The sequence below is a fragment of the Camelus ferus genome, chromosome 4 (assembly GCF_009834535.1).
Source record: "Camelus ferus isolate YT-003-E chromosome 4, BCGSAC_Cfer_1.0, whole genome shotgun sequence".
NCBI classification, from domain to species: Eukaryota; Metazoa; Chordata; class Mammalia; order Artiodactyla; family Camelidae; genus Camelus; species Camelus ferus.
The window spans coordinates 50,375,813-50,399,521 of NC_045699.1; the positions used below are offsets into that span (position 1 = coordinate 50,375,813).

The window sequence follows — 23,709 nt, forward strand, 5'->3', positions numbered from 1 at the left end:
AAAAGTGGGAAGGACACAGCTGTGATTCACTGATTTAGGAAAGTCTGTAATTGAAGTGAATCTATGGGAGAACATCAGGCATTCACTACAGACATGTTAGGTTCAAACTGTCAATTAAACATGACAACTACAGGGGAAAATATACAAGTCTTGTGTTTAGAGAAGAAGTCTGGGCTCTGGATAAAATTTGGGAGCCATCAGCATATGAATGATATTTAAAATCAATTAAGATCACCAAAGTAGTGAGTATAGATAGTAGAAGAGAAGGGGTTGATCCGTGGGGCATCATATCAGCAATACTCAGTATTGCAGATCTTTGACACCTTGCAGGGGTGACAGATGATAGTGTGGCCTCTCCATCCTCTATGTATGATTATAGATCTGGGCATACTACTGTCCACCCTGTCCACACATTTGCCATTCTGTATAAAATTATTATTACAGTAGCTATATATTTATTCATATGGATTTAAAATATATACCATCCCCCTATTCAAGATTATTTCTAATCAGTGTCTCTATAATCATTCCTCTATTCAAGATAACTTCTAATCAGTGCTTATTATCACTAATGCTTAAATGAACACCTTCTTATGTTTGATTTTCCACCTCTCTTTTTTTTATTGAAGTATATTCACTTAGCTTTTATTATATCTTAAAATAAATTCCCACAAGTGGGTTTACTTCATCAAAGGCAATGAACAATTTTATGGCTCTTGACAGAAAAGTTTTATGCTATATCTTCAGTATGGCATTAGTGGGAGTTCACATGCAGTGGGGAATTTGAGAATCGGGCCCATCTCTGGGAGTTGAAAATATGTATATAATAGACTATAGAATAATGACTAGAGTTATTATTATCAAATGTTGAATAAAAGTTGTGAAAGTGTGCACCCTTGTCTTGTTCCTAATCTTAGAAGAAATGCTTTCTGCTTTTCTCTGTTGAGTATGATGTTGATGTAGGTTTGTCATACATGGCTTTTATTATGTTGACGTATGTTCCCTGTATACCCAGTTTGTTGAGAGTTTTTATCATAAATGAATGTTGGATTTTGTCATAAGCTTTTTCTGCATCTTATTGAGATGATCATATGATTTTTTTCTTTAATTTGTTAATGTGGTGTGCCACATTGACTGATCTGTGGATACTGAACCATTCTTACATTCTTGGGATAAATCCCACTTGATAATGGTGTATGATCATTTTCATATATTGTAGAATTTAGTTTTGTTCAAATATTTAGTAATATGTAGTAATATTTTGTTGAAAATTTTTTATCTATATTGAACAGTTATATTGGCCTATAATTTTCTTTTTTGTGATGTCTTTGATATTGAATGATTTGGGCCTCATAGAATGAGTGAGGAAGTGTTCCTTCCTTTTCAATTGTTTTGAATAGTTTGAGAAGGATAGGTGTTAATTCTTCTTTAAATGTTTGGTAGGATTTTCCTGTGAAGCTGTCTAGGCCTGGACTTTTCTTTCTTGGAAGTTTTTTTTAATTACTAATTCAATTGTATCACTGGTAACTGGTCTGTTCGTATTTTCTGTTTCTTCCTGATTCAGTCATGGAGATTGTACATTTCTAGAAATTTATCCATTTCTTCTAGGTTGCCCATTTTATTAATGTATAATTGTTCATAGGAATGTCTTATGATCCTCTGTATTTCTGTGGTATCAACTGTAACTTCTCTTTTATTTTTGATTTTATTAACTTGGGCCTTCTCCCTTTTTTTTCTTGATGCATCTGACAAAACGTTTATCAATTTTGTTTATCTTTTCAAAGAACCAGCTTTTAGTTTCATTGATCTTTTCTATTGTTTTTTAGTCTCTATTTCATTTATTTCTGCTGTGATCTTTATTATTTCTTCTACTAACTTTGGTTTTGTTTGTTCTTCTTTCTCTATTTCCTTAGAATACATTATTTATTTGAGATGTTTCTTATTTCTTGAGGCAGACTTATATCTTTATAAACTTCCTGCTTAAAACTAATTTTGTCATGTCCCATATATTTTGGATCACTGTGTTTCCATTTTCACTTGTTCCCAGGTATTGTTCAAAATTTCTCCTTGATTTCTTCAGTGATTCATTGGTTATTTAGAAGAATATTGTTTAGATTCTACCTGCTTGTGTTTTTTGCAGTTTTTTTCCTTGTAGTTAGTTTCTAGATAGTTTCTAGATTCATTGTTGTGGTTGAAAAAGATGCTTGGTATGATTTCAGTCTTCTTAAACTTATTGAAATTTGTTTTGTGGCCTACTATGTGATCTATTTGGAGAATGTTTTATATGCATTTGAAAATAATGGGTATTCTGCTCTTTTTGTATGAAATGCTCTCTATATATCTCTTAAGTTCATCTGGTCTAATGTGTCATTTAAGCCAGTGCTTCCTTAATGATTTTCTCTCTGGATGGTATTTCCATTGATGTAAATGGGGCATTGAAATCCCCTACTATTATTACGGTACTGTCAATTTCTCCCTTTATGTTTGTTAATATTTGCTATAAAGCGTTTAGGCGTTCCTATGTTGGGTACACATATATTTACAACTGTTGTATCTTTCTGTTGGATTGATTCCATGATTATTATGTAATATCTTTTTTTGTCTCTTGTTACAGTCTTTGTTTTAAAGTCTATTTTGTCTTACCTAAGTGTTGCTACCCTAGCTTTCTTTTTGTTTTCATTTGCATGGAATAGCTTTTTCTATTTCCTCACACAAAGCTCAGTGGTAGAGTGCCTGCCTGGCATGCACAAGGTCCTGGGTTCAATTCCCAGTACCTTTATTAATAAACAAACAAACAAATAAACAAACAAACCTAATTACCTCCCTCTCCCCTCTCCAAAAAAAAAAAAAAAAAAAAAGAGGCAAAAAGAAAAACTGGGGTCATGCCAAATAAAAACATTCTAAAATGTCAGAGGGTCTACAACTCCTTACTTAACTAAACAAGATAAAGGAGAAAAAAAACGGAAGGAGAGTCAGAGATCCCTCAGGGAAAGAGTAAAAGTGGCTTTAGTAAGCTAATGCTGTTACAAGTTTTTCTCCATTTCTGCAGAAGGGGAGAAGGAAGCTAAAGCAATCATTTAAGGAAATTCTACTTCACAACATAGACAGATGAGGGCACTCCAGACCAACAAATATTATAAACCAGCCCAAATTATAAAATAAACAATGAAAGTAGACTATACTCAAGGCTATTATAAAATGAAATAAAAAATAAGAAACAAAATCCCTCAGATGATGGAAACTCCTGTCCCTCACCTTCAATTAAAAAGGAGCAAATTAAAATTGTAAAACAACATTACAAATCAATGACAATATTCTCCAACAAGCATTTGAAGGCATTAAAAACACTTGAAACAGAAATTCAAAAATTAAAAGGAAATTGATCAAATAATGGATCAGGAATGAATAAAAAGAAAATTGATTGAACTCAGGAAACAATAAGTAAAGACAAAACCATCTTAGAAATGAAGACTAAAATAAAGGTAGCCAAGGTAAAATAAATTAAATGAAATTTAATGAGGGCATTGAACAAAGGGAAGAAATCAACAAAATGAAAATAAGATAAAGAAAATGTATCCAGTGAAACAGGCAAAACGAAATGTCATTTCCTTTACAAATATATTAAATTTGATTCCCTAAAATAAAAAATAAAACAGTAACATAGAATTAATATTTAAAGCTTAAGTCCAGAAAAACTTTTGTAAATAAAGAACTGAAAGTATCTATCAGGTGCCTGGAAAAATAAGCTCAGGATAATCAGTTCTAACAGGTATCTCAGTAAAACCACTGGAGTTTAAAGACAAATACAAAATCTTCAGATCTTTAAAGCAAAATGGTTAACATATTATAAGGGCAAAAGAATTAGTCCAACATTAGCTGAAAAGATCAGACAGTGCAGTTGCATTTTCAAAACACTCAAGAAAGAAAATGCATACCAAGAAACTTATATCTAGTTAAGCTATCCTTCAAATATCAATGCTATTGAAAAATAGTTTTAAACATGTGAGATCCAAGGACTGTTGTACTCACAATCCCCTTTTAGAGTTGATAAGAGGATAATCTTCACTCAAACAAAAGATAAATGGGAAAATTGGATAAAGGATAAGCAGTGAGCATTTAATGTATTTAATTACAGATCTAAGAACAAAATATTAGTGAGAATATGGGTGCCAGAATAATATATGAATATTGTATGTTCTGAAAAAGCGAAAAATGATAATACAACCAGAAAGGTAAAAGGGAACATCTGTTTCTAATAAGTTAACTACTGCCATGCTTGCAATCCCACCATGAACTTTTAGAAGACTGAACAAAACAGACGACACAACAGTTTTTAAATATTGAACAAGGAAGGCATGACTGTAATCTCTGGAAGAAGAGACTAGAATTAAAGAAAATTTATGATTACTCTTTAGACTCTGGCTCGTGGAGGAGGATCCCAAACAGATCACAGTGGTGTCACTAAATTGTGCAAAGTCAGAAAAGAGTTCAGTGGGCTGAAGCGCCTGGTTTACAGGGAAGAGCTCTGGAGACGAAAATTATAAGCAAATAAATAGCTCCAAATACCATCACAGATTCCATTAAATTGGTTGCTGAATGCTAAAGCATACATACAGAACAGTGAAATAACATGAGCTCAGGAAAAGAAGAACTAATGGGGAGGTATAAGCCATACCAAATCCAAAGCTCACAAAAGTTTGAGGGACATTTGAGTCCAAAGCAACTAGAGTGAAAGATCTTCACTGAACATACAGAGCATTTAGAGATCTGTGAATTGCTAGCTAGCAGTAGGGCCAGTCCTAGGACAGGGATTCTCAAGTGCAGAACTATTGACACATTGGGCGGAATAATTCTTTGCTGTAGGGGTATGTCCTGTGCACTGTAGAATGTTTAGAAACTTCTGTGGTTTCTACCCAATTAATTCAGTAGCAGCGCTCCCCTCACTGCAAGTTTTGACCACCCAATCTTTATCCAGACATTGCCTAATGACATCTGTCCCTCAGGAGCAAAATTATTAACAGTTTTAAAATAAATCACATCCACTGATATAGGGTAAATGCAACTCTAGTGGTACACTCATGAAGCTTAAAAACTTGCTTCAGAGGGGTCAGGGTAATCTGCAAGTATCTGCCTGCTAGAATATATCCAACACAATTTAATAGGAGACCCCCAAATCCAGTACTCAATGGCATAAAGTTCTAAATGACCAGCATACAGCCCAAAATAACAAAAAAAAAAAAAAAAAAAAAAAAAAAAAAAAGGAAAAAGGCAGGATAATCTTTCCCATAACCAGGAAAAATACAAAAGCCATTCATTCAATAGACACAGTTTGGGAAATGATAGAGACAAAATTAACAGATAAGCTATTATAATTACTCAGAATTTAGAGAAAAGGAAGAACACAATGAAGATAAAAGTTATTTCTAAAAAATAACTTCTGGAAATTGAATATACAATTTTTTAAAATAAAAATGTTACTATGTGGGATGAATAATATATTATAGAATGCAGATGGAAATACAAGTGAACTTGAAGACATAGCAATAAAATGATTCAAAATGAAGCATAAAAAGAAAAAGACTGAAAAAATAATTAATATAGCTTCAATGACTTATGGGAAATATCAAGCAGTTTGGCCAAGAGGCCTGCAGGGACATTAAAATGACACTAGCCCCTTCATGCATGTGGAAGCCACATGGTTTCTGTCACAACTACTCAACTCTGGCATTATAGCATGAAAGAAGTCACAGACACTATGTAAATAAATGAGCATGCTATGTTCAATTCATACTTTATTTATGATTATAGAGATGGAGAAGAGAAGATTATCATTTACCAGCAGACAGGATCAAGGAAGGGTGCAAATATAAATGGGTATATATTCATCAGGGTTCTGCACAGAAACAAAACTAACAAGATGTGTTTGTCTCTCTGTGTGTGTATGTGTGTATATATATATATATATATATATATATATATATATATATATATATATATATATATATATATATATATATATATATAAAGAGAGAGAGAGTGAAAGTGAGAGACAGAGAGGGGTTAGTGAAGAGAGACAGAGATTTTAAGGAACTGGCTCATGTGATTGTCGGAGCTGGTAAGTCTAAAATCTGCAGGGAAGGCTGGCAGGCTGGAAATTCCAGGAAGAGTCGATGTTGCAGTCTTGAGTGTGAAGGCAGTCTGGAGGCAGAATTCCTTCCATTTCTGACTACCTCAGTCTTTTCTCTTAAGGTTGTCAACTGACTGTACGAGGTCCACCCACAGTATGGAGGTAATCTGTTTTACTCAAAGTCTACTGGTTTAAATGCCAATCACATCTAAAACAACTTTCACAGCAACATCCAGACTGCTTGGCCAAACAATGGTGTACCATAGCCCAGCAAAACTGACACATAAATTTAACCATCAGTAGTAAAAGGGGAATTTCCTGGTAGTGATGGAACAGGTAAATATTTTGATTATGGTAGTGGTTACAAGAATCTATATATAGGGAAAAACTGCATAGAACTACACACACACACGAGTACAAGCAAAAATGGTGAAACTCAATATATTCTAGAGCATAGTTAATAGTACTGAATCAATGTAAATTTTGTGGTTTTGATATTGTACCATTCTAACATAAGGTATCACAACTGGGGGAAATGGAGTGAAGGGTGCATGATACTCTATATACTATTTTTGCAATTTTCTATGAGTCTGTAATCATCACCAAATTAAAAGGTTTTTTTTAAAAAACTTTATGGACACTCAAGTTTTATTATTCTTTTAATTATTTCAACAGTTTAAAAATGTAAACATCATTCCTAGTTCATGAACCACACAAATATAGGGGCCAGATCTGGCCCAGGGTCATTTTTTTTTGCTGACTGCTAAATTAAATAGTATTTCTCCATGTCAATAATTATATTCTGGTTATGGCTGAAAAAGAAAGTCTTTGAATGATTTTAGGAAAGACAGAGTGGAATATTTAAGGGTAAAGAGACATAACCTATGTACCTTTCTCTCAAACATTTCTCTATATACATATTTATACATTCACACATATATATAAATAAATGTGGCAAGATGTCAATATCTGAAGATCTTGGGTGAAGGCTTAAAGAGACTTCTTTCTGTGATTCTTGTAACTTTTCTATGAGTCTGAAATTATTTCAAAATAAAAATTACTTACACACACACATATGTCTAGTATTTGCTAGGCAGGTGATATGATTTTTAAATTTCTCTTATTAAATTATTACCCGCCTGCAAAAATATCATATTACTTGATGTCAATGTCACTATAAACGTTTCCCGAAAACTTTGCAGCTCTTGTTTGTATCTAGACGTATGTAAATACATATATAGACTTTTCATTTTGGAAATGTTCAAATAATCATAAAAAGAAAGATATTTAATGAAACCTCATGTACGAGTCACACAGTTTTAACAATTGCCAGCTCACTGGTTCATCAATATCAATATCCACTCATTCCCATTCTCCATATTTTTAAGCAAATACTTTCATTTCTTGATGTTTACTTTATATAGATATGTGGGGAGAAGGGAAAAGGAGTGGCAGTTGATTCTAACAGGAAGACAAAGGAGAGATGCTTGTCTCTAACAAATGGTAGCTTAAAAAAATAAAAAGTGCTAGCTAATGCCATTTACCTTCAATTGGAGTCACCACTTCAATTCTGAAATTCTGAGTCAAGAGGAAAAGTCAAGCTCAACATCCTCTACAAAGGGAATTACTATGAATTTGGCACTATGCCAGGCACTTTGTACAACTTACTGAATCTTTATAATAACACTCAGAGCTCTGTTCAATTACTCCCTTTTTTCAAATAAGGAAATTACATTTCAGAAAGAATGAATAACTTTCCTGATATTAAGCAATTTGTGGGAGCAGAATTTATACTCTTGCCTTACTGTTTCCAAAAGAGTATGTGTGATATTTTCCACTGTATTGCCACACAGTACACCAAAAACACTCATTTCAGATATCACTGGGGAGAAGATTCTAAAGGAATTAATTGTCTTTGTGAAATATGGATCAGAACCTATTAGAATCTGAGTTTATAGCCAACTACTGTTCTCAGTGATTCTAGCTAAGCTGAGCTAGTGAAGACAAAGAATAAAAATACCTCTCTATAATCTTGCTTTCCCCAAAGAAGTCCTCAGTGATTGCCCAATGATGCCATGTCTAGTCTTTAAACACTAAATATATTTCCCTTGGGTCTTATTGGTTACCAGCTTTCCGACTCAGCAAATATTTTACAGCAGCCTTTACATCCTTATTTCTCAAGCTATAGATTATAGGATTTAGCATTGGGGTCACCACCCCATAAAACAGGGAAACAAGCCCCTCCCTAGCTTGTGAATTGTCTTGTCCAAGGAGGTCTTGAGACTTGGGTTTGGCATACATAAAGAAGATGGTACCATAAAATATGATCACCACAGTCAGATGCGCTGAGCAGGTGGAAAAGGCCTTGCGTCTCCCTGTGGCTGAGTTCATTCTTAAGATGGTGTAGAGGATGAACATGTAGGAGAAAAAAATGACCAACAGTGGAAAAACCAGGAAAGCCATATTTGACACTGCTAGGGTAACAATATTGAGGGATATATCAGCACAAGCTAGCTTGAGGACAGCCAATATCTCACACAAGAAATGATTGATGATATTATTTCCACAGAAGGGCAACTGCATGGCCAGAGATGTCTGCACAACTGAGTTGATTCCGCCAGAAAGCCATGACACAGAAGCCATCAGTACATATACCACTTTGCTCATGATGATGGGATATCTCAGAGGGTTACAGATAGCCACGTATCGGTCAAAAGCCATCATGCCAAGGAGGAAACACTCTGTCGACCCCATTGCAAATCCAAAGAACATCTGCACTGCACATCCAGAGAAGGAAATGTTCCTCTTCTTTGAGATTAAGCTCACCAAAGTTGAGGGAACAGAGGAAGATGTATAGCAAATATCCAGGAAAGAGAGGTTGCCCAGGAAGAAGTACATGGGGGTGTGAAGACGGGAATCAAAGACGCTCGCTATGATCAGAACACCATTGCCAATTAGAATCAATAGGTACATAACTAGAATTAGAGCAAAGAAGACAATCTCAAGTTTTGGGTAACCAGAGAGTCCCAGAAGAATGAATTCTTTCACAAATGTCTCATTTATTCTATCCATGTTCCAGCTTTTAGGATGTCAAAGGAATACCTAACATAAAATATTTTCACTTCCAAGTAACAACAGATATAACAAATTTCTTGGCTAGGCATTATTCTAGGGTGAAACAGAAAGAAGTTTTCCTTGAAGCTCTGTCATCCAGTTTTCTTAAACAACGCCAGTGCCTAGAGTATAATGATACTGGGAAGTTGAGAGTTTCAATGCCCTGTGTCTAATGTTTGATGATCTAACTAGGATTAGAAGCAACCTTCCCAACTGTTAAAGACACAAAGGCCCTAGAATATTTCAGACGACAAACCTGACTTCTTCATTTAGTCAAGCTCATTGAGAGGGTGGTGGAGAAGGCAAAAGACAACTCAACAGGACTGGAATTTGATGCAGGGTTTAAGAAAAATGTTGAGAAATTTAAGCCAGTTTGATTTTATGGATACTTGTTTGTCTGCCTGACACCTTGGATCTCTTTTCAGTCTGTTAGATTGTATATTTTTATAGGGCAGACATTTAATCACAGTAAACTGAACCACATATACTGCAATTTAACATCTGTTTAAAGGTCAAGTTAGTTATCAGTCTCACAGTCACTGCCTACTCTTACTATTTTGTTATTTCCCATTAAACACCAATATGTAAACTAGCTCTGCAGGTATACAGTGGAGATCTTTAATGAAAAATAGTCTCTCTTCGTTTGCTTTATTCTGTGGCTTCAGAGTTATTCTTCGTAATTTATTTATTTCAGTGAACCTAAGAAAAGATTGATACTGTTTAAATACATATCTGTGTATCTGTATGTAGCACTTTATACTTTATCAGAAAAAGTAATCTTCTCATTCTCATTTGTTTTTTCAAATGAGAGAGACAGAATGTAGCCAAAGTAATCTAACCTGTAAATAAAAAGTGGACCCTGAAGCTCAGATCTTTGCCAATGAAGTCTAGAGCACTTTGGGCTACAACATCGAAAGTTATTAAACCATGTTTTCCCACCAAGTATTATCCAGAATTTTTGGCCTTGGCAGAATAATGAAGAATCAGCTATTTCAGTCTTTCAAATTTTTCATATGTATATAAATTCCTAGGGATCTTGTTAAAATGCTGATTCTCTTTCATTAAGTCTGAGACAGGGCCTGCGATTCTGCATTTCTAATAAACTCCCAGGTATGCCAGAGCAGCTGGGATGGGGCCACATTTTGAGTAGTAAGGCTTTAGTTTACCTGTAGTAAGTTAGCAAAATACCCAGATGTTTCTTTTGTTTCACTGTATGGACTAGCTTAACAATTTACAAAATGACCAAGAGCATACATCTTTTTGTGTTTTCCAGCAAACTCTAGGGCCACACCTCACTGTTCAGTACAATTCAGAAAATAATACTATTGAAAGACAAGTTATAAAAAAGAAGGAAAAAGTTTTGCTGGAACACCGTAATATATGTAGGATATTACTGATAGCCTAACTTGAGCCCAATCCTGTTCCAAAGATACAACATAACATGTCTGTCATAAAAAAGATCACAATTCAGTGAAGGAAACAGTACAATTATATATGAAACAACTTGATATAAAATATAATTACGTTGTGTGACCATTATGACAGTGAATATTATATATTATACATGTTCTCAGAAGGAGGAGGTTGAGAAATAAACAAGGCAAGAGAGTTCTGGAAGAGTCTCAGACTTAGGCTGGATCTGCAAGCATGGATAAGATGAGGCAGGTTTGGAAGAGAAGAGGGGAAGACAGTGTCCCAGTAGGAAGAACACTTCGAGTGGAGGTTAGGAGTAAGCATATTGGCAGTACCTCCTTTTCAGACCAGAGAGTTTCTGTGGAGGAGTCGGGGCAAGCACACTTGAAAAGGTAAAAGAAGCAGGGAAGGGGCTCATTATTGGAAGCATCACGTACAAGATGAGGGTTCAGATGTTCTGATCTCAGCTACCCTCCAAACTTGATATCATACAGCTTGATTTTACAAAATTTTTGAGCAGATATGTGACATAAGGGATGAAAATGTTTAGGTTAAGTTATTAATTACTGACTGATGCATGCAAAAATCATCTCTTCTTAATTGCCGCCAGTTCTGGGGTTAACAAAAATTGCAAGTTTAGGGCTCATATATGTTAATAGTTTTGAGAACGTCAGCATAAGCTCACCACCCCTCTCTAACACTCAGTTTGTTGTGTAATGATAAAAACAAGGTGGGAAGATTTCCCTACAGTGTATGCTAACGAATACCAAGTAGGAAATTTCAATTTGGGTGAGAGGCATGAATGAGAGACTATTGAATCTCTGAAGTAGAGATGAGAAAATTGAGCCTTAAAGCAAATTTTAATATATATTAATTCTGCTAAAGATCAGAGTACCTAAAACTATGTTTTCATTTATTTAAATTAAAAACCCTGTCATCTATTTAAATAATTTCTATTGTTGAATCTTATATACTAGATACTGTGCTTGAAATTAGTTGACTTGATTGAGGTTACATGGGTCTTAACGAGCAGAGACAATATCCAAAGCCCATTCTCTTTCCACTATTTCCATGCCCAGCAGGTAGCATTAAAATCTGTACAGAAAACATTTGTGTCAACAACAGAAAATGGTCAGTGAGTACCAAGGATATACTGAGATCATAAGGCAAAACTTGACTGTACTCACTTAAAAATGTACAAGGAGAACTGTTAAGTCTTGAGGACTTAGCACTTCTTATCATGAAGGAAGGTTCAGGGTTGTGGGATTGAATCATATGCCACAGAAAACTCCATTTTCTCTAAAATGATTCTATACTAACTCTCCACTACTTCTTAGGCTAATTAAGGTTCTCCAGTGGAATACAGAGCAATTGATCAAGAGATGCCTTAGGTAAGGGACAGGAGCACTCTGATCAGAGCAGACATTGAATGCCAAAGGAAGAAGACAGTAAAAGACTGACTCAGCAGGACACCAGGTGATGTGCCAGATCCGTCCATTTGGGGTCCAGGCCTGGAGATCCTGGTTTCCTGTTCTAGGCAAATGTAATAACAAGGTGTCTCAGGCCACTTAAACCCCTTCTTCTGCCCCCTGCTCCAAGCCTTCTCCACCTAGGCAGAAATTCCCTCAGCAATTCAAACCCACCTCAAGCCAGGCCTGTCTTGCTGCCTTTGTTGTTCTTCTCCTAGAAATTTAATTTTTTTCTTTTGGATACCAAAACAATTTTAGTATGCCCAAATTGTTCATTTGCAGCAGGCTCTGAGTTTTAAAAAAAAGGTATCTGTTAGTCGGTACTAACAAGATATCATCTTACAGAGAAAGTCACCAATTTATTCAATGCAAGTACAGCAGGATCAGCTAATATTGACTTGAATGGATATGGGATGGGGTTAGCCAAGTGAAAAAGTGCTTGGGACTAAGAAGGAAAATTTCTAGGTTTGAGGTTCTTTCCTTCTAACCTATAGTCTCAGTTTTCTCATTTGTGAAATAGTGATAAAAATACCTGCCTCACTTTTCATACAGATTTGAAAAAAAAATTCAGATAGCATATGGAATCTACTTTATGGATTAATGGGCAATATACAAATAATAAAAATAATAAATCATAGCTGTATTTGATAATAATAATAAATGAGTAACTGTATTGCCTCATGCTGTTCACATTTTAAATCCATACTTAAGAATAGCTTTAATTATGGAATGAAAAGGTGTGGTTTCATGGTATTAAAAACTTACCATTATACTGATAAATTATTTCCACCTCCTAGGAGAACCTGTTACTTTCTTATTAGTATTTATACAAGCATTTTGAACTAAGGTCAGGTTCAACGATGTCAGATTCTACAGATGTGAAAGAGTAAATATTTGTTACGCAATGGTTATAATTGTTCCCCAGGTCCCAAAGCAATTTAAAGTTGGAATGAGAGATCTGTGGAATGGAGAAACTTCTGGTGTGTTAGGGACAGTGTCTCATAGACACAATTAAGAATGGTGATGGGAACAAACTGCAGCTGAACTAAAGCTCCAAAATGAAATGACATTCTCCTACCCACGTAAGTTTTGGAAACAGGGGCAAATGTTCACTATACTAGCTTTATGAAATATGAGAGCTTTTTGTTTAAAATATATTTATCAAAGCAAAATTAATTCAAAGTAGGATCTTAATTGAAATAACAATTACCAAAATTAAATGCTAGAATTGAAAATGATCTGGATATTTTGAATGAAATAAAATAGATATCTGCTGTGAATTAAATTCATTCTCATTTAAATTTTTTACCTTCTCTTTATTCTTTTAGATAAGCTAGTTTCATGCAGGATATCAACAAGTATCAGCCCTTTTTGGAATGAAAAGAAATACAGATAAGAAATAAATAAATTTACAGGATAAAAGTGAATTCATATGTTCAAGGCAAAAAATGTTTTAAAAGTACAGACTGGATAGTTTGGGACATGAATTCAGATAGGAAGATAGCATATTATTGAATTAAAGTGTTTCAGAAAGTCTATTAAGCTGTATTATAGATATTAACACTTAGATTGACTGTAATTTTCCAAAAGATGTTACACTTCACTGTAAAATATTTGGATTCTAGAAGGATGTTTTTAGAAGGCAGGCCCATGACCAAGTAGAAGACTGGCAGCTGGTAGACTGTGGTCCCAGCTACTGACCCAGAAATCACTCTGTCTCCCTATGGACTAGGCTATAGCCCTGTTTAGTCTTGATTTTGACATCAGCACCATCTGCCAAGGGACCCAGCAGGAGTCCCACCACTGCAAGCCCAGCTAACAGGGGCTTGCCAATCCCAGTCCTGGCTGTGCACTCTGAAGTGGCCAATGACTTAACTTCCAGCCTCTCCTAGCCAACAGTACTACCTTTCCAGGGCCCAGGCAAGAGACATGCCTATTTGTACCCCACAGCAAGCCTTCCAACTTCCATTTGACTGCAGATCCTGAACTAGCCCTGTGATTCTATTCCAGTCCCTTGCAGCTTCTGACTAGGAACACCCAGCCTAGCCAAGGACCCTCCTAGAAGACACACTCACCTGAGCTTCTGGGCGTAACTGCCAACCTCGGTCTGACTACAGGTCTTGATGCAGCCCTATAACCCAGCTCTAACTCTTCACAGCCACAATCAGAGAGTAGTCCTGCTAACCTAGGGACCTGACAAAAGACACATGTGTCTATCTCTGGAGGTAGAAGCCACCTGATGTAGATCCAACTGCAAATGTTGAAAGGGCACCATAAACTGGCTTCAGCTTCTCATAGCTGTGGTCTGGGAGCAGTCTCCCCACGCAGGGACCAGAACAATGATCTGTTCAGAACCACTCCCCACCACCCTCCCTTCTAGAGAAAGCTGCATGCATCCAGGCACCTAATAATAGGCCAACTGTCTTCAAACCATGAAGCAGATCCTTGTTCAAGCACCAGAAATATTGACCAAGGTCCTGGAGGAAGTCCCAACCACCCAGAGATATGAAAGTATATGAAATATAAATCTCACTGCTAAAGATAAACACAGACTATTGTATACTTTAATGGTGGCATGTAAATCACTTTTAATACTAGTATATAAATTAAAAGATAAAACTAGTAAGAATAATTAATAGCACAGGTAAGAATAATTAATACCACAGAAATCTGTTAATAAAAACATAATACAGAAAGAAGTAAAACATGACATAAATTACAAAAAGTGGAGGAGAGGGGGTGAAGTGTAAAATTTCTGTATTTGTGTTAAGTTAATCTGAACAGACAAATAACAAGTAAGGACAGTATAGCAATAATCAAAAACCTCCCAACAAAGAAGACTCTAGACTGATGGCTTCAATGGTGAATTCTACCAAACATTTAAAAAAGAACTAGAGACTCGGAGGAGATGGCGGAGTAGAAGGACGCTCGCAGCTCACCCTCTCCCACAAATGCACCAAGACCCACATCCACAGACCCACTCAGCCAACCAGAACACCTGCTGGAACTCCGACAGAACATCGCCCTCTTCAAAAGATAAAAAATCTCGTAGGAAACGCCAAAAATCTGGTAGGAGAATAGGAAAAAAGAAAGAACAAAAGGCAAAGCAGAGCAGGACGGGTCCCGCGGGGAGGGAGCGGCAAAGGAGGACTGGCGCTTGTTCGATGGGTCTCCCCTCTCCAACTGAGAGGCCAGCGGGACGGAGGGGGAGCCTCCGAGGCTCGGATCTATATGGAGCAGCCCTTGACTGACAGAACTAAGTTAAACGGGCACAGAGGGTCCCCCCCGACACCCAGCCTGAGACGCATGCCGGCAGTGGCAGGCAGGGCCAGGTTGCACAAGCTGGGCGGAGGATGGGGGCGGCTGCACTGAGGCAGCCCTGGGGGACTACAAGGGGCTGCGCGCCGTGGCTGTAGGTGTACAGGGCAGAACAACCTGGGCCCTCCATAAAACAGCAAGGTTGATGTGCTTTGGGGGGAAGGGTGCATATCCCCATCTCTGAAAACCCGCAGAAAGTTTTCGGGGGAAGAGAGGCGGGGCTCAGGCACAGCCGCCATATCCTCTGGCGCTTAGCATCCAGGCGGGGGCGGGGGCGAAACCTGCACACCGAAGGGCTTAGCAGCCTCAAAGGGCAGACTGAGACTTGCCTACAGCCCGAGGCAGATAGGATCCTTCCATCCTGGTCCCTCAGAGAACTTGCTCCACAAAGACAAACAAGGAGCTGAGCTTTGGCCCGGAGCAGGGACAAGGCTATCCCTCGGTCTTCCCGGAGCCCACCTGCGGAGCACCGACCAGGGCGGAGCGGGCAGCCGCACAGAGCAGCGGAGCTACCGGCGCGGGGAGAGGGAGAGCGGCCCCTCGCCTTTTGGGCAGGAACACAGCCCCTGACCGCAGTGCTGGGAGGGGGCACGACCCGCCCTCCTACCTGGCCAGTCTGCAATATCTGACTGCGGCATCGGGAGGGGCAGTGACCCGCCCGACCACAGCAGAGGAGAGCTGCACCTGACCCAGTGTTAGGCGGAGGCGATCTGCTTGCCGACAGGTACTGGGAGCAGCACAGAAGAGGGCGCCAATGGAGGGCCTCTGAAAACAGCAAGCTGAGCTTCCAAAACAGGACGAAAACAGAAAGACTTCACATTAAAAGCACACAGACTCCAGGAGAACATCGACAACCCCCCCCCCTTTTTTTTAAATCTGTTTTTACCTGTTCTATTTTCTATTACCCTCTTAATTTTTACTTCTTAATTCATTTCTATTTCTCTTGGGTTTTGATGTCCTGTTATTGATTAGACACAGGTTTCAAATACATCTATTCATCTCCCCCCCTTTTTTAAAAGGTTTTAAAAGGACGTCTCAACCCGATTAATACTCTGCTTCAACTCGCTCTTCTATTATTCATTATACACTGTTTTCAAACCTTCTTTCTCCCTTCTTTTAAAATTCTTTCTCTCTCTTATTTTTTTTCCTAAGTTCTATTCCTAAATAGGCATTAGATAGATAAACTCCTTAAGAACCAAAATAGACAACTGATACTCCATAAACCACAGTGCCAGAGAGGTATGAGCAAGATGAAGAAGCAGAGAAACATTTCCCAATTAAAAGAACAAGAGAAATCCCCTGAAAGAAAGATCAATGAAATAGATATCGATAGCCTACTAGATCAAGATTTCAAACAAGTAGTGATCAAATTGCTGAAGGAATTAAAAGAGCTAGTGTTTAGAGATATAAAATATGTCAAAAATGAAGTTGAAGCTATAAAGAAGAGCCAAGTAGAATGGGTAAACTCATTGACAGAGATGAGGAATGATCTAATAGCTGTGCAAAGCCGACTAGATAATGCAGAGGAACGAATTAGTGATCTAGAAGACAGGACAATAGAAAGCACCCATTCAGAAGAACTACAAGATAAACAAATAAAAAATAATGAAAATAGCATAAGGGACCTATGGGATAATATAAAGCATCCCAATCTTCGCATAGTAGGGGTCCCAGAAGGAGAAGAAAGATCAAAGGGGATTGAAAAGGTTTTTGAAGAAATCATGACTGAAAACTTCCCAAACTTAAAGAAGGAATCAGATATCCAAGTACAGGAAGCTCAGAGGGTCCCAAACAGGAAGAACCCAAGACCCACACCAAGACATATCATAATCAAGATGGCCAGAGTCAAGGATAAAGAAATGATTCTAAAGGAAGCAAGAGAAAAGCAAAGAGTAAGTTACAAAGGAACCCCCATAAGGCTCTCAGCTGATTTCTCTACACAAGCACTACAGGCCAGAAGGGAGTGGCAAGATACATTCAAAGCCCTGAATGAAAAAAAGATGCAGCCTAGGATCCTTTATCCAGCAAGGCTATCCTTGAGGATAGAAGGAGAAATAAAGAGTTTCACAGACAAAAAAAAAAAAAAAAAAAGCTGCAGGCGTTTAGCAACACTAAACCCATGCTAAAAGAAATATTGAAAGGGCTATTCTAAATAGAAAAGCAGCAGGATGCTGCAGAAATGAGAAACTCACAACTGGAAAGGTGATAACTCATGAATTACAAATAAAGTAAACATGAAATTATAAAAGAAGACATACAAATCACTGAGAGTGGGAGAGGGAGGCAGGGAAATATAAAATATATTTTTTTCTTTCTTTTTTAAATTTTTTAACAGTAGGATGGGTTTGAGATCATGTTACTATCAGTTTAATAAAAACAGTTATAGTAATGGGCTAATGGATTTACAAAAAAGGGTAACCACAAGCCAAAAACTTACAAGGGAGTCACAAAAATTAAATAAAATCCATGATAATACAAAGGACAATTACCAAACCACAAAAGGAAGAAGAAAGGAACAAAGAGGATATACCAATTCAACTGCAAAGATAAGTTCAAAATGGCAATAAACACACATCTATCATTAATTACTGTAAATGTTAATGGACTAAATGCTCCAGTCAAAAGACATAGAGTGGCAGACTGGATAATAAAGCAAGAACCTTCAATATGCTGCATACAAGAGACCCACTTTATGGAGAAGGACACATATAGATTGAGAGTGAAAGGATGGAAAAGGATATTCCATGCAAATGGAAAAGCCAAAAAAGCAGGTGTTGCAGTACTGATTTCAGACAAAATAGACTTTAAAACAAAGGCCATAAAGAAGGACATTTTATAATGATTAAAGGAGTGATACAAGATGAGGATATTTACACTCGTTAATATATATATGCACCCAATATAGGAGCACCTAAGTACAAACAAGAATTACTAACAGAGATAAAGGGGGATATTGATGGGAATACAATCATAGTTGGAGATTTTAACACTGCATTAACATCACTAGACGGATCTTCCAGACAGAAAATAAACAAGGCAACAGAGAAATTAAATACTACAATAGAAAAACTAGATTTGGTGGGTATTTTCAGAGCATTACACCCCCCAAAAATAGGATATACATTCTTCTCAAGTGCACATGGAACATTTTCCAGGATCGATCATGTACTTGGGCACAAAAGAAACCTCAACAATTTTAAGAAGATAGAAATTATCTCAAGCATCTTTACTGACCACAATGCCATGAAACTGGAAATCAACAACAGAGAAACAAAGGAGAAAAAAAGGAAAGCATGGAGATTAAACAATATGTTATTGAAAAAACAATGGGTCAATAAAGAAATCAAAGCTGAAATTAAAAAATACCTTGAGACAAATGATAATGAAAGCACAACCACTCAAAACCTATGGGACACAGCAAAGGCAGTGCTAAGAGGGAAGTTTATAGCGATACAGGCCTTCCTCAAAAAAGAAGAACAATCTCAAATAAACAATTTAATCCACCACCTGAATGAATTAGAAAAAGAAGAACAAAAAGCCTCAAAAAGCAGCAGAAGGAAGGAAATAATAAAGATCAGAGAGGAATTAAATACAATAGAGATTAACAAGACCATAGAAAAAATCAATCAAACCAAAAGCTGGTTTTTTGAAAAAGTAAATAAAATCGACAAACCTCTGGCCAAACTCACAAAGAAGAAAAAAGAGAGAGCACAAATTAGCAAAATAAGAAAGGAAAATGGAGAAATTACAACAAACAAAATAGAAATACAGAATATCATACGAGAATATTATGAAAAACTATATGGAACCAAACTGGATAACCTAGAGGAGATGGACAAGTTTCTGGAAACATACTGTCCACCAAAACTGAATCAAGAAGAATCTGAACACTTGAACAATCCAATCACTAGAAAGGAAATAGAAATAGCAATTAAAAACCTCCCTACAAATAAAAGTCCAGGACCGGACAGCTTCACCGGGGAATTCTACCAAACATACAAAGAAGAATTCATACCAGTCCTTCTCAAACTCTTCCAGATGATTGAAAAGGAGGGAATACTCCCAAACTCATTCTATGAAGCCACCATCACCCTGATACCAAAACCAGGCAAAGACACTACAAAAAAAGAGAATTATAGGCCAATATCACTGATGAACATAGACGCCAAAATCCTCACCAAAATTTTAGCAAGTAGAATCCAACAACACATAAAAAAGATTATACAGCATGACCAAGTGGGGTTCATCCCAGGGACACAAGGCTGGTTCAACGTACGCAAATCAATCAATGTAATACATCACATCAACAAGAGAAAGGACAAAAACCACATGATCATCTCAATCGATGCAGAAAAAGCATTTGATAAAATTCAACACCCATTTATGATAAAAACTCTCGCCAAAGTGGGTATAGAGGGAACATATCTCAACATAATAAAAGCTATATATGACAAACCTACAGCCAGCACAGTACTCAACGGTGAAAAACTCAAAAGCTTCCCACTAAAATCTGGGACAAGACAAGGATGCCCACTATCACCACTCCTATTCAACATAGTCCTGGAAGTCCTAGCCACAGCAGTCAGGCAAGAGAGAGAAATAAAAGGGATCCAAATTGGAAAAGAAGAGGTAAAAGTGTCACTATATGCTGAAAACATGTTACTATATATAGAAAACCCTAAAAGGTCCACACAAAAGCTACTAGAGCTGATTGAAGAATTCAGCAAGGTAGCAAGTTACAAAATTAACGTTCAAAAATCAGTTGCATTTCTTTACACTAACGACAAATCAACAGAAAAAGAAAGTAAAGAAACAATCCCCTTTAAAATAGCACCCAAAGTAATAAAATATCTGGGAATAAATCTAACCAAGGAGGTGAAAGAATTATACACAGAAAACTATAAACCATTGATGAAGGAAATTAAAGAAGACTTTAAAAAATGGAAAGATATTCCATGCTCTTGGATTGGAAGAATCAATATTGTTAAAATGGTCACACTGCCCAAGGTAATCTACAGATTTAATAAATCCCTATCCAATTACCCAGGACATATTTCACAGAACTAGAAAAAAATCATAATAAAATTCATATGGAACCATCAAAGACCTAGAATTGCCAAAGCATTATTGAAGAGAAAGAAAGAGGCTGGAGGAATAACTCTCCCAGACTTCAGACAATACTATAGAGCTACAGTCATCAAGACAGCATGGTATTGGTACCAAAACAGACATATGGACCAATGGAACAGAATAGAGAGCCCAGAAATGAACCCACAAACTTTTGGTCAACTCATCTTCGACAAAGGAGGCAAGAATATACAATGGAATAAAGACAGTCTCTTCAGCAAATGGTGTTGGGAAAACTGGACAGCAGCATGTAAAACAATGAAGCTAGAACACTCCCTTACACCATATACAAAAATCAACTCAAAATGGATCAAAGACTTAAACATAAGACAAGATACAATAAACCTCCTAGAGGAAAACATAGGCAAAACATTATCTGACATACATTTCAAAAATTTTCTCCTAGAAGAAATAAAAGCAAGAATAAACAAATGGGACCTAATGAAACTTACAAGCTTCTGCACAGCAAAGGAACCCAGAAGTAAAACAAGAAGACAACCTATGGAATGGGAGAAAATTTTTGCAAATGAAACTGACAAAGGCTTGATCTCCAGAGTAAAAAAGCAGCTCATTCGACTCAATAAGAAAAAAATAAACAACCTAATCCAAAAATGGGCAGAAGACCTAAACAAGCAATTCTCCAAGGAAGACATACAAATGATCAAAAGGCACATGAAAAAATGCTCAATATCACTAATTATCAGAGAATTGCAAATCAAAACTACAATGAGGTATCACCTCACACCAGTCAGAATGGCCGTCATTCAAAAATCCACAAATGACAAATGCTGGAGAGGCTGTGGAGAAAGGGGAACCCTCCTACACTGCTGGTGGGAATGCAGTTTGGTGCAGCCACTATGGAAAACAGTGTGGAGATTCCTCAAAAGACTAGGAATAGACTTACGATATGACCCAGGAATCCCACTCCTGGGCTTGTATCCAGAAGGAACCTTACTTCAGGATGACACCTGCACCCCAATGTTCATAGCAGCACTATTTACAATAGCCAAAACATGGAAACAGCCTAAATGTCCATCAACATGTGACTGGATAAAGAAGAAGTGGTATATTTATACAATGGAATACTACTCAGCCATAAAAACCGACAACATAATGCCATTTGCAGCAACATGGATGCTCCTGGAGAATGTCATTCTAAGTGAAGTAAGCCAGAAAGAGAAAGAAAAATACCATATGAGATCGCTCATATGTGGAATCTAAAAAACAAAAACAAAAACAAACGAACAAACAAACAAAAACAAAGTGTAAATACAGGACAGAAATAGACTTATAGACAGAGAATACAGACTTGTGGTTGCCAGGGGGGTGGAGGGTGGGAAAGGATAGACTAGGATATCAAAATTGTAGAATAGATAAACAAGATTACACTGTACAGCACAGGGAAATATACACAAAATGTTATAACTCACAGAGAAAAAAATGTGACAATGAGTGTGTATATGTCCATGAATGACTGAAAAATTGTGCTGAACACTGGAATTTGACACAATATTGTAAAATGATTATAAATCAATAAAAAATGTTAAAAAAATAATTAATGCCAGTCCCTCTCAAATCTTCCAAAAATAATGAGAAGCAGGAATACTTCCAACTTCATTTTAAGAGGACAGCATCATCCCAATACCAAAGCCAGATAAGAACACTATAAGAAAAGAAAACTACAGACCAATATTACTGATGAACATCGATGTAAAAATTCTCAACAAAATATTATCAAACCAAATTCAACAGCATATTAAAAAGCTCATACATCATGACCAAGTGGGATTTATTCCTGGGATGCAAGGATGGTTCAACATATGCAAATCAATAAATGTGAAACTCCACATTAACAGAATGAAAGATAAAAAACATATCAACTTAATAGGTGGAGAAAAAGAACTTGACAGAATCCAGTACCCCTTCATGATGAAAACTTTCAACAGATTAGGTATAAAGAGAAAAAAACCTCAACATAATAAAGGCCATAATATACCCCAACATAATAAAGGCCACAGCTAACATTTTATTCAACAGTGAAAAGCTGGAAGCTTTTCCTCTAAGATCAGGAATAAAACAAGGGTGCCTACTCTTGCCACTTGTATTCAACATAGTACTGAAAATCCTAGCTAGGGCAATTAGGCAATAAAAAGAAATAAAAGGCATCCATTGGAAAGGAAGAAGTTAAATTATCCCTCTTGCAGGTTACATGTTCTTATATAGAGAAAATCCTGCAGAACCACCAAAAACTGTTATAACTAATAAATTAATTCAGTAAAGAGTCAGGATACCAAATCAATATACAAAAATCAGTTGAATATCTATATACTTATAAGGAACTATCAGAAACAGGAATTAAGAGTACAATTTCATTTATGATATCATCAAAAATAATAAAATAATAGAAATAAATTTAACAAACAAGGTGAGAGCTCTGTACCCTGGAAACTATGAGACATTGATGAAAAAAAATTGAAAAAGACACAAATAAATAAGGAAATATCCCATATTCATGGATTAGAAGAATTAATATTGTTAGAAATGTCCATACTACCCACAGCAACATACAGATTCAATGTAATTTCTATAAAAGTTCCAATGGGTTTTTTCACAGAAATAGAAAATCAACCCCAAATTCATAGGAACCACACAGGGACCTGAATAGTCAAAGCAATCTTGAAAAAGAAGAACAAAGCTGGAGGTATCATGCTTCCTGATTTCAAACTATATAATGAAGCTTTAGTATTCAAATCAGAATTGCCCTGGCATAAAACAGACACAGAGACAACAGAACAGAATAAGCCCAGAAATAAATCCAAGTATATATAGCCAACTAATATTTCACGAGGGCAACTACAACACTCCTAGGGTAAAAGACAGTCTCTTTAATAAATGCTTTTGGGAAAACTGGATATCCACATACAAAAAATAACAAAAACAAAAACCATTGAGCCATTATCTTACACCACACACACAAAAATAACTTGAAATGGATTAGAGACTTATATGTAAAATCTGAAACCATAAAACTAAAAGAAAACAGGAAAAAAGCTTCTTGACATTGGTTTTGCAATGAATTTTTGTATACAACACCAAAAATACAGGCAGCAAAAGCAAAAATAAATGGGACTACATCAAACA

The 23,709-nt window shown here is 36.5% G+C and overlaps 1 protein-coding gene across 1 annotated transcript; it reads right to left on the minus strand.

Annotated features, from left to right (window-relative positions):
- Positions 1–8,242: 8,242 nt before the first annotated feature.
- LOC102519276 (olfactory receptor 13C4-like) lies at positions 8,243–9,291 on the minus strand. Its single transcript, XM_014552262.2, is given in 2 exon segments — positions 8,243–9,204; positions 9,207–9,291. Coding segments are annotated over 2 exon segments (1,047 nt in total).
- Positions 9,292–23,709: the final 14,418 nt, after the last annotated feature.